At 47.6% G+C, this 17534-nt stretch overlaps 1 protein-coding gene across 1 annotated transcript; it reads left to right on the forward strand.

Moving 5' to 3' along the window:
• The first annotated feature begins 1010 nt into the window (after window positions 1-1010).
• SERPINB8 (serpin family B member 8) lies at window positions 1011-15859 on the forward strand. The gene is made up of 7 exons (XM_054583772.1): window positions 1011-1062; window positions 5650-5829; window positions 7122-7259; window positions 8732-8849; window positions 10605-10747; window positions 12784-12936; window positions 14482-15859. The coding sequence occupies exons 2-7, from the start codon at window positions 5662-5664 to the stop codon at window positions 14884-14886; spliced, it is 1125 nt and encodes a 374-aa protein (XP_054439747.1). The 5' UTR covers window positions 1011-1062; window positions 5650-5661; the 3' UTR covers window positions 14887-15859.
• Window positions 15860-17534: the final 1675 nt, after the last annotated feature.

A 17534-nucleotide genomic window follows, 5' to 3' on the forward strand; every position in this document is an offset into this window, starting at 1 on the left:
AACCTCTATTTACATGTTTTCCCACCCCCAGGGGACTTTATTACTCAAAAAGATATTATAACTCTCATGTAGTTGCGCTTAAACTTGGAAATATAATTTCAAAACTTCATAAAAGTCTTCCAAATAGAAAACATTTGGTGGGCCTCAAAGTGTTAAAATGTTAAAAATACAGCATTTAAAAACTTGGCTTGCGGAAAGAACTGATTTTCAAGGTGAATAGTTTTTTACTGATGACATTTTAACTAGAAATCTTTGTATAATTAGTATGTGGATTGAAAAGATCAAGTGTCAAGATTTAGTCAGTACAACCAAAGATACCTTTCTTCCATTTAAATCCACCTGTTTCCTGAGAAGACTTTCCTCCTGACAGGCAGCAAGTTCAGAAATAAACTGAACTTAAAACCAAGCCTTCAGATTAACTCTATTGCAAAGCCTTTAATATTAAGACAAACACATATTCAATTACACTGGCCTCATTAAATTTTAAAATACTTTTTGTAACCATAAAAATACATATTACTAACAAAATCTTTTCTTCCTTATTCTTCTTAATGTCTCTTTATGTGGTTTAGAGTGTTCACCATACATTCATATTTAACACATTAGCGCACAGAAGTTCACTTAGGCGGGGGTGGGGGCGCGACGCATACTCAAAAATTGTTTTGATGGCTGTGTACCCGAACAGTTTGTAAACAAATAGCTTTACGAACCATTTTTAGCCCCTGATTTTGCTTTTGGTTACTTTCCAAAGTTAAGTCCCAATGTCCAAACTAAACAGAATTACAGAGACTAAACAGGAATCCTGCGCGTCCTAACCCGGGAAAATGAACCAATGCCCCGCTGGGCAGCAGGGTGCCGGCGAGGCCCGGGCTCCTCCCGGGCGCCAGCCTGGGGATGCGGGGTCGGAAGTGGCTCTGGCCGGTGCAGCCTCGGGCTGCGGTGAGTCATCGGCCGGAAGCCTTGCCCGAAATCAAAGCGGACGTGGAGCATCCACCAAACTGGACTTAGCCCCGAGGACCGACCGGAGCAGCAGCAGCGGCAGCGGCAGCAGGAATCTGCTAGGTACCGGGGCTGAGACGCGCTCGGGTCCTCGGGACCCTGCTTGCCAGGAGCTGGGGCGGAGCACGGGGGAGTGGAAAGGAGGGAAGAACGCAAATGGCAGACGCTAGATGAGGAAGAGGACGAGGTGGACTAGGGGAAACGTGGAGGGCTGCCACCGGGAGGGAGTGCTGTCGGGCTGGGGTCGCCGCGGCCCCCGCCGCGCCCTTGACTGCTCCCATCCGGCGTGGTGTTGGGTGCTAAGGTGGGCGTCCGCCTGGGCAGGGGGCGCAGGACGGGGGCGACCTTGCCTGGAGCAGAGGGTGGTCCCCCGGGGTGGGAGTGACCCTGCAGCCTGCTGACGCCACTGCGTGGCCGTTTGCCAACAGTGAGGGAGTGGCGGGTGACCCAGGCTAGGGTTGGTGTGGCCCTTCTCGGGCAGAAACGTGAGGGCGGTGAGTGGGAGGAGCCGCAGGGCGCAGCCGGGACACTGGCGCGCTAATTGCATTCTGGCCTGGAATTTCTGGGGAGACTGGGGCGAGTTCCGAGGGTGCTGGGTGATGCCACCTCCTCCGCAAATGCCTGTCCCCTGAAGCTCCAGCCCCTGCTTCCTCTTCTTGCTGAGAGTGTTTCGGGCCCAAGCCGCCTCCAAAGTTCTCTCCCTTCCTGCCTCCCCGCCTCCCCGGGCTGGCGCACACGCCCTCCCAGCTCTCCCAGGACGTCCCTCCTGATTGGACAGCAGTCCTTCCTTCCTCTTCCTACCTGCAAACACTGGACTTAACTACTGTTTCAGTTCTCCCAGAAACGGGAATGGCTTTGTTGGCTTCGGCCTTCCCGGTGCCTTCTGAGCAATGCCGTGCCATTTGCCCAGAATGTCCTGGCCGCAGGATGCTGTGGGCTGTCTTTGGACCGCGCCGTCGGTGTGGCCTGTTCCACGGCTCGCGGGGCGTGCACGCCTTCCCCATTCCGGGCTGGTTCCGCACATACACTTCCTGAGGCTCCTCGCCCCACCTTAGAATCATGAGCCAGCAGTCTGTGAGAAGGTAAACTGAGGCATATTTAAGAATTGAAGAATTTATTTGAGCAAGAAATCAGTTCGGATCCAGCAGCATCTAATCTAGCAAACAGAAGGGAGCACCGGGACACTGCAGCGAAGGAAAGGCTTTCATAGGCAGAAGGGAGCAGGATGAGGAAGTTACCGCACAGTTACGTTCCTTTAGGGACCACAAGGGTCTGTCAGGCAGGTGGTCGAACTAGTGTTGATCAGGCGATTCCTGATGGACAGCTTAAGACTTCATTTCCAGGAGAGCAGAAACTGTAGTTTTGTAGTTTTACAAAAAAGTGCTGTATAATGCGCCCTTTTTTGCCCAAATTTTTGAGGGAAAAATAAAGATGTGCCTCATACATGGGTATAATGATTACATACCATGGACATCATAATGGTATAATAATTCCATGGATAATGCACACGAATAATGCGTACCCACGGTTACATGGCAAAATATGGCAAGCCTTGGTTTGGTGATGTGGGGCTTTGCATAAGTGACTTCCTTTGGGACTGTTGTCTTTTAAGAGGCCCCAGTGTGATCTTTGCCTCCTGCTGCTCCTGACCCTGGTGGGATCAGCCTCCCCGTGGGCAGTTCCAACTGCCGCCCTCTCCTGCAGAAGCTTCGTCTGCATTGGGCAGTCACTAGTCTAGGGCAGTGGTCCGCCGGCTGGTTCCCTAGCCTTTTCCCATGTGTTTCTCTAAAACTCCCATGTATTTCTGTAAAACATTGGTTTAAAAGTCTTGGATAACTTTCCAGCCCAAGTTCAAGTTCAGACTTCTAAACCTGGCACAAGGGGCCCATCCTGCCTCACCACACCCTGTCTCTCGGAGGACACCACACAGACCCCTCCCTGGGCCCACACAAACACGCTCCCTGCTGCATCCTTTGCACCTGCCAACCCCACAGCCACAGCCTAACACTGACCTCCTCCGTTCACACCTTACAGCACCCCCCACCGTGTGCTTTCCTGTGGTCTCCCTTAGCTCTTTGTAAATCCTCCTGTTGGGGAGTGCATGGCTGGCTTGAAACCATGCATTTATGTCCCCACGTCTCCCCGAGGGAGGAGCCCCCAGTCAGGAAGCATGACAGTTATTGTCCATTTCCTTCCCCAAACCCATATGAGGAAAGTTCCACATAAATGCTGTTTGAACAAATTCACTGTGGGATGTGTATGGAGAGGGGGAGTGGAGCCAGGAAGTGGCAGGCGAAGTGGCCGGAAGACCAAGGTGCCACATGCTTAGGCGCAGAAGGCTTGCTTCTGTCATAGACATGGCCACTTTTACTGTGAGACCTGAGGACAGCAGCGATTGTCCTGGCCTTGTCTGCTCACCTGTAACAGGAGAACTAGTTTCATGCCAATTCATTTTATTGGCTGGAAATCCGACCTTCCCACTTTGCTGTGTTTTTACGAGGCAGTTGAATTGTGGCACTGGCGCCCAAAGGTGTTATTTTGTTTTATATTGAAATTAACTCCTTTTTAGGTGCGTTGGACAAGGTCCATTTTGTGTAAAGTTCCAACCCTCTGAAAGCTTGTATGTGCAAATGAAATCGGGCACCAAGAGGAACTGCAGGAGGGAGAGTCTTTCGGTTCCTCTGTTCCAGTCCCCGCGTCTCCAGGATGTGAGCAGGGCCACATCCTCGAGGGCCTATGTGTGAGTGTGTGCCAGTGTGTCACTGCTGTGGGGCAGATACTGCCGGGAAATGCCATGCTACTGGTCAGTACCTGGATGTTGAAAAGGAAGGGAGGAGAGGAAAGGAGATGAAGGAAGAGGAAGAGGGGGAAAAAACCAGACATGAACATTTATAATTAAGCAATTAATAGGTGAAGTTGATGTGATACTACATTAAGTTCATTCCTTTGCCTGTTCAGGCAGGATGACTATATACACACAGAGACAGATACACACAGACGGGCAGGCTGGTGCATATACGTGCTCACCTTCACCAACCTAAACTTATGTTTGCCTCACTCTGAGTTCCAGCTCTTGTGCTCCGTTAGGATCAAATTCAAATTTATTTGAAAACAGTTTGCTAAAATTGTAATAATTAATAAGCTTTTTAAGGTCCTACCACCACCTGCCACGCCCAAGGCCTGGGAGGTAGGACGCCATCTTCCTTGACAATTACATTTTTAAAGGGAGGACTCCCAGGGACTTGAGAAAGACTGTTCTGGGTTGTAAAAAAGGAGAAGGGTTTTTCAAGATATTTCCATATACAAGGAGCAGAGAAAGCGTTTACAATGAAAAGTTGTCTAAAGCAAATACCCTAAGGAAAGGCAGGTTGGGGGAGAGGTAGGAAGGAGCTTACTAAGGTGTCATCAAGCTGGGTGCTGGACAAAGTCAGCTTGGTCAGGCTGGATCCCAAATCGGTGCCTCTGACTTGAGGGATCCACCTGATGACTGAGATTTGGGCTTCATATTTTACATCCCTGCTCCTGGGCTCCTTCCCCAGCCCAGTTTCAGCAACTCCAGTGGAAAATGGTGTGTATTTTTGGAGCCCCCTGATTCATAGTAAATTTTGTGTCTTCTCAGCAGCCCCTGTATTAGGTCAGACCATCCCAGACAAACTCTCCCAATCTGTTGAAATTCATCCCACTGACAGAAATGTCATTTTTTATTTACAGAGCATTATGTATAACTCATAGAACTTGAACTTGGTTGATACATTGTGCTAAGGACACCAAACGGAGGGGAAAGTACCACCAACAAGGGGATTTTGTGTAATGGTAAAGGCTTTGAGCTTTGGACGCAGCTGTGGGTTCCAGTCCTGAATTTCTCGATGACAGTCTGTGGGACCTGGCACAAGCTAGTAAATCTCGCTCAGTCTCCTGGCCTCCAACGTGGGGTTGCACCTGTGCTGGCCTCCCCTGTTGCTGTGGGGATTACTTGAGATGATACACGTAAATTGCCGGGAATATTGCCTGGCACAGAGATGTGCTGGCTGTCCTTTTAGGAAGGGAAGGGCCCAGCGGGTCTAGGAGGGTGGCCGAGCCCCTGCAGAGGTCCTGTGGCTACGGTAGGACCAGTCATGAGCTCTGGGATTGGCTCCTTTGTGATTAAGCCAGTGTATTAGTTACCAGCCAATGCTGCAACACAAATATGGCGCCTGAAAGCAGCAAAAATTTATTCTCTAACAGTTGTGGTCAGAAACCCCACATAAATCCACAGAGTTACTTTCCCCCCCGCCCCTGGAAGCTCCAGGACAGCTTCCTTGCCTCTTGCCTGCATTCTTTGGTTTGCGGCCCTGCCTCATTTTGACCTTTGCTTCCATCATCACATCTCCTCCCCTGATTTTGACCCTCCTGCCTTCCTCTTATGAAGACCCTGTGATTCCATGAGCCCAGGTAGATCATCCAGGAGCATCTCCCCATCCCATGCTCCCCAATTCAATCCCAGCAGCAAAGTCCCTCATGCCACATGAGATGATGTAGTCACAGGTTGGGGAGTTAGATGTGGATGCCTTTGGGGGTGTGGTTATTCTGCTGACCACACCCAGTGTCTGGGGGACTAGGCAACAAAACAGAAGGTCTGGCTGATGCATTTCTGTGTTGTGTCTTTGACAGAGACCTTCTCTGATGGATGATCTTGGGGAAGCAAATGGCACCTTTGCCATCACCTTATTAAAAATGTTGGGTGAAGAGGACAACGCGCAGAATGTGTTCTTCTCTCCCCTGAGCATCTCCTCTGCCCTGGCCATGCTCTTCATGGGAGCCAAAGGAGACACTGCCACCCAGATGTCCCAGGTACGTGTGCTGTCATAACGGAAGGACAATGGCATGCTTCCTTCTCTGCTTCCACAGAGCAGGTCTTTTCATATCTTCACACCAGATGATGAAGACCAGTGTGGCTGGCAGGTGGGGTGGGGGTGGGGATCCGTGGTGATAGGCAAAGGGTAGACATAGGTAGAATGGGTAAGTTGTGTAAGACAGGGAATCTCCTCTTAGTGTTTATAGGAGAAACCAAGTCATTACATTATTTTCTCTGGATAAAAGCATCAATATGTTATAGCAAAATTGTATCTTTAATAAGTAAGATAAATTATAATCCTGTCCCACAAAAAGGCCAAGGATTTAAACTTCGTTGTATTTGAACTTCTTGCTAATATATTTCAAATTGAAATATAGCTATGTAAATGAACTTTTTGACAAACAGGTTATTTCTGGTGTATAACTGTGCATACATGGATGAAGAGTGCAACAAAAATGTGGACTTCTATCTTCCGGAGTCACTTAGAGGGAATATATAATCTGATTGATCTGTCATGGGTTATGTGTGACCTCAGCTACACATGAAGTAGTGGATGATACCTTAGGGAGGCAGTCCTTACCTCTTTGTGTCTTAGAGTCTTTGACTGTCTTGTGAAAGTGTCCCAGAAAATTGCATGTGCTCATCATGTTACCAGGTGTGTCCAGAGGCATGTCCACTGTCTACAGTTGAATCCCCGGTGGCTGCTCCTTCCAGCTCACGGGAGGACTGCAGCTTTGGACCGGGGGTTTGATCAGTGGGTGATACGGGGACAACTGAATCCCCACCCTGGTTTGACATTTAAAACACAGTCTGGGCTGGAGAACTTCCATGAAATTGCTAATGAGACATTTCCATGTTTATTTCTGCTCATTTTTATAATTCCCAGGTTAGGTTAGATACATTCCAGCTACTTATTTGTTCTGTTCTGTCTCCTCCTCAGTTTTCACATCTAACCTTCCTGGCCTGTGTCCATCTGAGAGGGCAGTGGTTTATACCTGGGGGCCTAGTGCTTCCCGGAGACATTTGGTGTTGACAGTTTTGCCTGCCATCACTGAGAGGTGCTGCTGACATCTAGTGGGCGGAGGCCAGAAATGCTGCAAAATATCTTGCACTGCACAAGGCAGCCCCAAAGGAACTGGCTCCAAATGTTGGTAGTCCCAGCGTTGAGAAACTATGTTAGCCAGCTAAAGCCAACTCCTTTTAAGACAGGATCCTCTGTGATTTTCAGCTGAGAGACTTTTTGGAGGAGTAAAATGGCAGTGTTAAAGTCTGTGTTTTCTATGAGCAGGTGCTTTGTCTGAACGACGTGGGAGATGTCCACCAAGGTTTCCACTCACTGCTCGCAGAAGTTAACAGATCTGACACTCAGTACTTGCTCAGAACTGCCAACAGACTCTTCGGAGAAAAGACATGTGATTTCCTTCCGGTAAGTAGCAACTCACACATTGAGGAAAGAAAAATTGAAAATACAGTAGAAACTACAGAAGAGCAGAGATAAAGTATAACTTGACTGCCTTAAAAATGCACTTAGAATTTTACCTCTGCAATTATAATTTTGAATTCTATGATGGCTTCTGCCTTATATCCTTTTTAAATTGTTCCTGGGACGTTCCTCCTGACCTTCAATCTCAGTCCGTCCGTCCTCCAGCACTCAGACTTGCTTCTTCCCCTCGATCTGAGTAGTTCGTACTGACTGCAGCATACAATGCCAGAGTTCTCTGGTCCAGTGAAAGAACCTGCCACGGTTTACTAAGTGAGGGCCACAGAATGATGCTCCGCAATATGCAGAGTGATGCTATCCTGAGATGAATGGAATGGCAGGACGAGCCTCCCATCTTCTTGGCTGGCAGTTCCTAGGATTCTTCTGCAAGACTCAGATACCTCCTGTCCTGCCTGCTGGTGGGTGCTACCTGTGGAGGTTGCCTGTTCTGGGTGTAAAAACCATTGGGGACAATTCTGGACCTTTCAGCTGTCTAGGTCTCCTAGGATAAGCATGAGTGATTCTAGGAGTCTCCTGGTTAACCAATGTTTGTTTTGAACATCAACCCGATCTTTGAGTATTGTAACTGGGGAATACTGGGGACACAGGGAGCTACCCTCTACTTTTCTTAGTTGCTCGGCTCTTCTCTCTCTGTCTTCTTTCTTCTGTAGAAGCTAAAATATTTGAGAACAGGAGATGGGCAGAGGATAGGTGTCAGTTGCCAGGCACATTTTATCTGAAACCAAGTTTTTGTGAGGTGAGTTATTTTTGGGATTTAATGTATTGGGTACAGGCCCTTTTTGATTGGACCCTGCCTTACATTTCAAAGCTCATCCCCTGACACTGTGCTTTCCCCCTAATTCCTTACACTCGTTCTCTCCCCCCCCCCAACACACACCCATCTAAGCCAGTCACATTCCACCACTCCTGAAGCACCTGTAGGGTTCCTTGATAATCCAGTTCTACTATGGAACCTCCCAACCAGACACTGGGGCTGGTGCTGGTGAGGAAAAGCCAGAGCATTTAGCTGGGTCAGGGGGAGACCAGGAAATCAAACACAAAGCCCATATGGAGTCTAAGTGTTTGATGGGCACTCATCATGGGCTCTTTGGTGCATGCCCGCCCCATCCACATTCTCAAAACATCCTGTGACTCACTGTGTTTACATCATCTCTCTTGTCAGACTGGGAGCCCCCCCGAGTCTCATGTTGGGCCTTCACCCCATGTGCAGCATGGAGCACAGGGCCAGGCACAGTGTGGGGGTGGTCTGTGCATTTTCGTTAATTGTATGAATGAGTCTCCAAGGGCAGGATGACCTGTGCGAGCAGTTAGGCTAGAAACGTGGTCGGAAAGAGCAGATGTGTCCACAGCATGGGCAGCTTCGCAGCGGGGGCCACACTGGGCATCTCGCATTGCAGGCCTTCAAGGAATCCTGCCAGAAGTTCTACCAGGCAGAGCTGGAGGAGCTGTCCTTTGCTGAAGACACCGAGGGGTGCAGGAAATCCATCAACGACTGGGTGACACAAAAGACTGAAGGTGAGAGATTTCGTTTCGGTAGATTTGGCGAGTTGTGAAGGAAAAGCGGGGGAGGTGGCCTGGGGCATGACCTCCGCCATGCTGCCACTGCGACCCTGTGGCCAGAGGGCCGGTGGGGTGTGCTTGCTGCCTTTGCAAATCAGCCATGCGATTCTGTGGTCTCTCCTGGGCTTATCAGATCCCAAAGGGGCGACTTCGAATAAATACTTAAACCAACGGTAAGGTTCCCAGACACCCTCCCCACTGGACTATTCTAGAAAATTCCGGAAAAATGCTTCCTCTTGGGAGCTCTGTTGATCTTCTGTCTGGGAGAACCCTTGCCCCGCTCTGAGGGCAGAATGCCATTCAACTTGGGTGGCAGCTAGGAGAGGGCCACCTTTCACGCTACCTCCCTGCGGGAATGCAACAGCTCTGGTTTCATCCTCGGCCCTCTCCTTCTTTGTCACGAGGCTGTGGCTACGTTTGCTTTTGGGTCGTGATCCTTTCTGAGTTTGCCTCAGAGTCAGGAGCTGCAGGTTACGTGGGGCCTGCACTGTGCCCTGTCCAGTTCATGTTCCGTCTCAGCAGAAATAGTTCTGCCAGTTCCCGCTCGGAACTCAGAGAAAAAGGGCATGCTCCTAAAACACTCCAAATAGCTAACCTGAAATTTAGAGACTTCCAGAACATGGGGAGTGTACGTTCTTGCTCCTCATGCCCACCCAGCACTCATCATTCCGCACGTCCAATCTTTAAGGCACACCCTCTGTGTCTTGGGCTGCAGCAATGGTCGCGATGGTGCTGAAAGCCAAAACCATAACGACCATCGGAAGGGAAGAGCCTTGCAGGGTTTCCCGTGCGACCTGTGCGGTAGTCTCCTGCTCTCCTGTGGGTGGAGCGGTCCTAAGTCAATGGGGAAGCCAGCAGCTCCTGTGTCCCCGGGACACTTCCGCTCCCCTGCTGCTCACACTGTTCTTCCTTCAGGCTGGCCATCTGCGTGTTTTCCCAGGACACTGGAGCTGGGGGTCTTCCGGGGATCGCCTTGTCCCCACTTTCATGGAGCAATGCAAGTTGGGCCCCTTCATTGCGTCCCTCTAATGCCTTTGCGCCGATCACTCCGTTCAGGAGGCCTGCCTTCCCCTAAGGGCAGGTCTGTTCTTCCCATTCTTTGGCAGGCTTTCCTCACCTAGATGAGATGTGAAGGTGGGCACAGAGCAACGAGCCAACAGCCAGCAGCGACCTCCAGGAGACACGTGGCAATGGCCGAAGACATTTTTGGTTGTCACAGTTCAGGGGAGTGCTGCTGGGTAACCGTCTTACAGTGCACAAGCCAGTCTCCACAACAAAGAAGTATGCGGCCTAACATGTCAATAGTGGGATGGTTGCAAAGGTGTCCCAGCTTGAGAGACTTACAGTTAAAATCAAGACTCTTGGATTATTTTCTCAGCGTAGTCACTTGCCACCTAGGTGATCTTAGCAAAAAGTCAGGCAAACGCCCTGAACCTGAATTTCTACATCTGTAAATTGAGGGCAAAACAACAGTTGACCTGCTTGGTTCACGGTTATTGTTTAAGGACAAACAATACCCTGGGTGCGTGTACAGCCCGAAACATCATTGCCTGGTCCATCAGGGGGCTGAAAAGACAGCATTTCAGCCTGACTGTCCATGAAAACTTGACGTGCCAGGTTGAGGAGATTTTTTTTTTTTTTTTTTTTTTGGTAAAAGGATGATTATTCCTCCCACCCAATAGCAACAAACTTCTCTTGTGTTCTTTACAGGTAAGATTTCAGAGATTCTGGGTATTGGCGCAGTCAGTCCACTGACCAAGCTGGTTCTTGTGAACGCGATCTATTTCAAAGGCAAGTGGAAGAAGCAGTTTGACCGAAGGTACACCAGGGGCATGCCCTTCAAAGTCAACCAGGTAGGGACAGAGATATCAGACACACTGCTCCTCTCTTAAAGTAACCGGGCTGGGAAAGGCTGTAAACGGAGAAACGCACTAAGTCATTTCACACTATCTTGATTGTTAATCCGCATCTGAATGTGTTTCATGCCCCCCTTTATATCTGGTATTGGAAAAAGGAGGAGAAAAATGAAAATAATTTTTCTACTGATAATTTCCTTTTTTTCATCCTTGATCCTATTTACCTGCTATCTCTGGGCATATTATGATGATGAAAAGAAAGTTTCTTCTAAGCTGGGAATGAGGGTTGTATTGTATTGCTGTTGCCAGTGAAAACGAGCTCTTTTGTGGTGTCAGGAGAAAAGATTTCAAATGGTGCCTGTGTGTGGAGAAGTTTAAATGCAATGGCAAGATTTCTTTGGGGTGAGGGAATTAATCCCCCCTCAGGGACGTGGAGGACCCGCAGGCTGTTGCAGCAACTGCCATGGCGCTCCTGCTAATCCTCCGTATATTTTCTTGGTGAAAAACAAGGTGCCATGCAAACCACTTAACCCAGCTTTCTGGCTCTTTCTGGCTTGATTGGGTCCCTCCCCTCAAGCAATCCCTTTCCTGGACCTACTGGGGTTCCATGCCCTTCCTCCAATTTAAGGACCTTCCTAGCTTTCCCTGGCTGGGCTCCGAACCCAGGGGCAGATTTCCCACCCCAATAAACCTTACCAGCGGATCCCATGCTCCCTGGTTTGTCCCCAAACACGTTTTTTCTCGTGACAATGCAAGTCCTCCGTTTCTATCAGCAGCAGTCACCGTCTGCGTTTACTTAGATGCCTTCGAAAATGCCAGTGACAGTGACGTCTATTTGTTGCCTTAGATTCATGACTACACAATTCTGAGCGCAAGGCAGAGGGTGTTAAGAGAGGTTAAGGCTATTTATTTTGAAATGTTTTGGATCTTTAAAAATAAAACTTGTATCTATTCAAGGTGTATAAGATGATGATTTGCTATCCATGGCAACGTGATTACTACCGTAAAGCTAACTAATGTATCTCCCCACACAGCTGCCTCTCTGTGTGTGTGACGAGAGCCCCTGAAATCTACTCTTAGCCAATTTCCAGTGTTCAGTACAGTATGATTAACCAGGCCCTCATGCTGCACATTAGATATCCAGATTTATAAGCTGAACAGTAGAAATGCTTTTCCCCGTTCCCTGCTGAATATCATAATGGCTGGGGTCAATAGCAATTAACTTGGAATTTGACCTCCATCACCTTGAGAATAGCACGTTGCACAGAGATTTAAAGATTGTATTTATTTATTTTTAGAGAGAGGGGAAGGGAGGGAGAAAGGGAGAGAAACATTGATCAGTTGCCTTTTGTACACCCCCCAACCAGGGACCTGGCTCGCAACCCAGGCATGTGCCCTGACTGGGAATTGAACTGGCAACATTTTGGTTTGCAGGCTGGCGCTCAACCTACTTAACCACACCAGCCAGAGCTTAGATTTAAAAGTCTAAAATATATTTGATGCAAGATTTAAAAATGGTAGACACCACACACTGTGTTAAGGTTCCTTCTCCAAGAAAACCAAAGCTGTAAAATCAATTATATAATTGAGCAACTTTTCAGAATAAAAGTCTAACTCCCTCTGGCCTATACATCTTCTGTAACCTGATCCTCCAGCCCAAAGGCCTGAATACTAGTTAATTCTCCTTTCAAGTTAGAAAAATCATTTTTAATTATAAGGTCTCTGGGAGTGCTTCTTCATGCATTTTATCAAAAGGGAAAAAACACAATTTCTTCCAAAAATAATGAGAGAGCTTTATGTCTGTCTATATTCACCAGTTTATTTTCTCTCACCTGGTTATAATTGATCTGCTGGGGCATGAGCATGTTATACTCAATACTAATACATAATAAAGAGGATTTTATATCTATCAGCACAAGTGCACAGAAGTAATATCCTCTTATATGTATCTAGGGGTTCTGTGAATCAGACATATTTTTAAGGAACAGCGCTCATTTTTCAGTAATTTCATCTTAATTTCATGTTCTCATTAGGAAAAGAAGACAGTGCAGATGATGTTTAAGAAAGCTGAATTTAAAATGGGCCATGTGGATGAGGTGCGCAGCCAGGTCCTGGAGCTGCCCTATGCTGGGGAGGAGCTGAGCATGGTCATTCTGCTGCCTGATGAAGACGCTGATCTCGCCTTGGTGAGCCCTTGGCCCGGGGTCGGGGTCGGAGCGCCTGCGGAGCCAGCCTCCGCGCCTCTCTTCGAGTCCGTCCAGCAGGTGGCGTTGGAGGGGTTTCCCGTAAACGGCTGTCGTAAAGAGTGCTGGATGAGCACCTCTGCGTGTCTTTGGTGGGGATGAGTATGCATTTCTAAGGAGTATATATCTTGGGATGGAATTGCGGGTAAGGACAACACTGATGAAGCTAAGAAGGCAGAATGCCAAGGATAGGAGCGTTAGTCTTCATTCTGAAGAGGGGCGGGTTGAGGGCCCAATAACTAATGAATGAACGTACTGGAAAAAGATAAGGATTGATCTGGGCAGCCTGTCTCCAACATTCATATGCGTGTGGCTCTCCTGGGGATCTTGTGACAGTGCAGATTTTGATTCTGGGGGCTGTGGCCTGAGAGTTTTGCATTTCTAACAAGATTCCAGGTGATGCAGGTGCTGTTGGTCATGGACCACGCTTTGGATAGCAAGAGTCTAAAGTACAGGGGAGGAATTTACCCTAGGCAGGAGGAGAGAGCCCTCTTCCCAAGACAGAAAGGGGACAGAGTTCAGGAAGAAGGTAAACTTGTAAGGGGGGAGGTGTAGGACCAACTGTTTGCTGGCTGCCTGGCTCTCTGAGGATGGAAGAAGCCCTCCGATGACACGTGTGCTGTTTTCCTGCTGTCAATACTCCTACGTGGCTACGTTCAGATAACCAAGAGTTTGACTATTGACTCAAGGGGTAAAAGCCAGCTCTGACATGTCTCCTAAGCCTCCTGTGCCTTCAGGCCTGCCTGATCTCCCTGGCTTCTCCGTGGAATCAGGAAGCTATGGACATAAGTCAAGGATGAGATCTGTCGTGGCCACTTGAGAAGAAAATCAGGGGAGTCCAGGAATAGAGCTAATGCCCCAACAGCTGTTGGTGGAGAGAGGTGCTCACCCGAGCTCCAGGTGGTGAAGGGAAGGAGAGGAAGCAGCAAGCTCCTTCCCATTCTTTTATTTCGCCCCTGTAGATAAATAGAAAGAGCGATGGGTCTTGGAGGTTTGGAAGCTCCCCCCAGGGCAGGCAGAGGGCTAACCAGGTGCCAGAAGCAGCAGGCCCGTGGAGTTGCCCATTTCTGCCCTCCCTTCCCCAGAAGCCACGCCTCCCTTGCCCCTCAGACAAGCCCTGGGTCCTCTTTCACAGACCAGAGCTCTGAGCCTTGCTCCATCTCTCCTTTTCAACAATCTCTCCAGCTCACAGTAATGTGTATTGCATGGGTATAATCAATTGGTTATGATGGTTTTGCAAACTAAAACACATTTGAAATGAATTTGGTACACATGGTTTTTAAAAAAAACCCTCTTTGACTCAGGTGTTTTCTAGCTTTAGATGAGAATTTGAGGGAAAATCTTGGTGTGTGTACAAGAGGGACAAACTCTGTAGATTGTCTTGGACCAGAACCCACCATCTAGCCGCATGGCACAGGAGGAGTGGAATGGGGTACACACCAGGTTATTGTCATCTAGATCATAAGGTTTGACTCTTTGTTATTTCAGGTGGAAAAAGCACTTACACCTGAGAAGATCACAGCCTGGACAGATCCAGAAAAGATGACTGTGGAAAAAATTCAAGTCTTCCTTCCCCGATTTAAGCTGGAGGAGAGCTATGACTTGGAGTCTGTTCTTCAAAGTTTAGGAATGACTGATGCTTTTGAGGAAGCCAAGGCGGACTTTTCTGGAATGTCAACTAAGAAGAATGTGCCCGTGTCCAAGGTCGCACACAAGTGCTTTGTAGAGGTCAATGAGGAAGGGACGGAGGCGGCTGCAGCCACTGCCGTGGTCAGGAACACCCGGTGTGCCAGGAAGGAGCCAACATTTTGTGCAGACCACCCGTTCCTTTTCTTCATCAGGCACCACAAGACTAACAGCATCTTGTTCTGCGGCAGGTTCTCCTCCCCATAAAGAGGGGCCATTGCTTACAGGAATTCCTTTCCTTCAGCCCACCTCACCTTAATTCAGATTTTACGGGACCAGACGGGTCCGGTGGCTTGAGGGCCAAAATAAAGTGTGTACACCTTGGACGTCTGTGAATGTCTTGACTGAACATTCCACAGCCACTTAGAATAACCGAGGCTTCAGATGTGTGGAGTTTGGGGAGGAGAAGGCTATGCTTGTTCTGGAATGTTGGAGAGCTCCTCTCCCTCGCAGGCTTTGCCCTCACCTACCTGTCATAGGATGGCCAGCTCTCCTCAAAGTCTGTGCCCATTGTTTGTGGGCGTCTTCAGAAACATGTCAAGGATTCATGTTCCTTGAATCAACCCTCTCTGAGCCCTTCCACCCTGCAGTGACCTCAAAGGTCATTGAGGTGCTTGCTACCCCTGCCAGGCTCTCCTGGAGATGCCAGTGTCCAGGCACCGTGCACGCAAAGCCAGGGGTGGATGCTCCAGAGTGAACAGTGCAGCCAGCAGTGTCTCACTGACAGCTGAGACGTCTAGTGTCTCTCCGGTGAGCATCACACAGGCAGCCCTGCATGTCCCCTGTCTCACACAGTCCCTTGTGAGTTCAGAGGCTCAGCAGTGAGCTTCTGCACTGAGCTTGGACCCAAATCTTGGAAACATGTCCAGGCCTCTCCATTCCCTTTGCTTCCGAAACGCACAATCGGGAAGGAACCGCCACCAAACACTTCCAGGAAGTCACGGCCCTCTAGTTAATCATGTGTGATCAGACGTGGCTCCAGCACCCCCTTGATTAAAATCAGACCTCCCTATCATTTTTTCTGATAAAGAGAATTTGTGTTGTGGAAGCAATTTGGAAACTATAAAAAGTATAGAAAGAAAATTTGTCACCCACAGTCCCACTACCCAGCAATCATTACCATTAACAATGATCTATATCCTTCCCTGTTCTATGTGTGCAAATAGAGATTTATAAACAATTCTTTTTTTAGTTTCCTTTTTAACTGTATTTCTTTCTGTTACCATTTATTCCCCTAACCCTCTCCCACCTCCACCCATCCCTCTCCCCCCGTGAATTTTATGAACATTTCATCACAAGTTAATCACGCCCTTCTGCAGCCTTTTTCTGCCCCTACTTACAACCTACTTACAGCTGTCTGCTCTTGTCCTTTAGATTTGCAGTAACATATTTATAGTATTTTTCGGTTCCCATACATATTGTTGTCTATGCTCTTAATGCCATTCCATCTACTTGTCTGCCTTTGACCAAACTGCGTTGTGTTTATTAGCAGGACTTCTTAGTATGTCTCAGTTATTTACCTCTGGAATAGAGGAATGCTGTCAGTATTTACAGTGTGATCTTAAATGTCTTTGGCTTCCTTATAAACCTTGCTATTATGGTCCTCATCTATTTTCTTCTTAACCATCGTATTTTCTTTCATGGTATTTCAAATTGTTTATTTTTATCACTGTTAGCTACTTTTATTTTCTTACTTAAAATGTTTGTTGAAACAGTCCTGCTTCAAATGTCCAGGTTGGTCAATTTCTTTTATAGTATTTTTCTTCCTCAGATATCTAGATTTTGACCTGTGGGGCCAAGTTACGCTTGTGCTATCAGATACGATCTACTGAGAGGGATGAAGTAAGGCTTTCATCAGACCTTCTGTGTGTGTGCGCATCACAGTCCTACCCAGCTTAGTGACTCCCATTTTCTGTCAGTCCATCGGGAAAACCCCATGGTCAGAGATGAAGTAATAATACTCTGCGGGTACTCAGTTCACACCTGTTTACTTCAGCTCCTCACCCCTGCGAGGCTTTTTAAATGTACTAATATAACCTCAAGGATGCTAACACAGATGGCATAGGCTGTTGAGTAGGGTTTTGTTCCAAAGGAACAAGGCTACCAGGAGCCAAGGCAGGACCCTGCAACAGCTGGCCCAGCCTCCCTCCTCTCTGGAGGCTACAGGTGTCTAACCTTTGCCAGGTGGCATGTGAGCGCTGCCTGAACACACGTGTCCCAGAACACTCTGCCTCCCATGGATGGCTTAGTTGTCTTGTTGCTTGGTGACTCTTAATTTGTTCTTATTGTTTGTTTGATTGATTAGTTCTCAGAATCCTTGTTTCTCTCCTGCCTTTAATTTCTCTAGAGCTGAGTTTTGGGAAGAGAGTCAAACTCCTGCTTTGTGCCATCTTTGCAGAAAACTGAATCATCTTTTTAATGGTGTTTGTGCCAATATGTCAGAGCAAAAAATAAAAATAAAAAAGCTTATTTTACCATATACTCATAGACCTTTAATAAATTTGAATTTACTAAAAAAAATAGAGATTATATTTTATAGCCTCTAGATTAAAAAGGGTCTGTAAATACCAAATCTTGGCCAAGATCAATAGCAACTCTCACACAAGGCTGGAGACAGCAGAAATTGGTAAAACCAGTTAGGAAAGCAATCTGGCATGATTGAGTAATGTTAAGCATTTGTACATACTAGGAGTAGATATTCCACTTCTGGTTAGAAACCCTAGAAAAAATTTATGTTCAAGAGGCACGCAAAAAAAAAAAAAATGCTCATAGCAATATTATTCATCATAGCAATAAAAAAAGTAAAAAAAAAGAAAACGGGAAAAACACTGAATTATTAAAATGAATAAATCATG

This window comes from Pteronotus mesoamericanus, unplaced genomic scaffold (assembly GCF_021234165.1).
Source record: "Pteronotus mesoamericanus isolate MK-2021 breed Mesoamerican mustached bat unplaced genomic scaffold, CSHL_Meso_final contig_74, whole genome shotgun sequence".
NCBI lineage: Eukaryota > Metazoa > Chordata > Mammalia > Chiroptera > Mormoopidae > Pteronotus > Pteronotus mesoamericanus.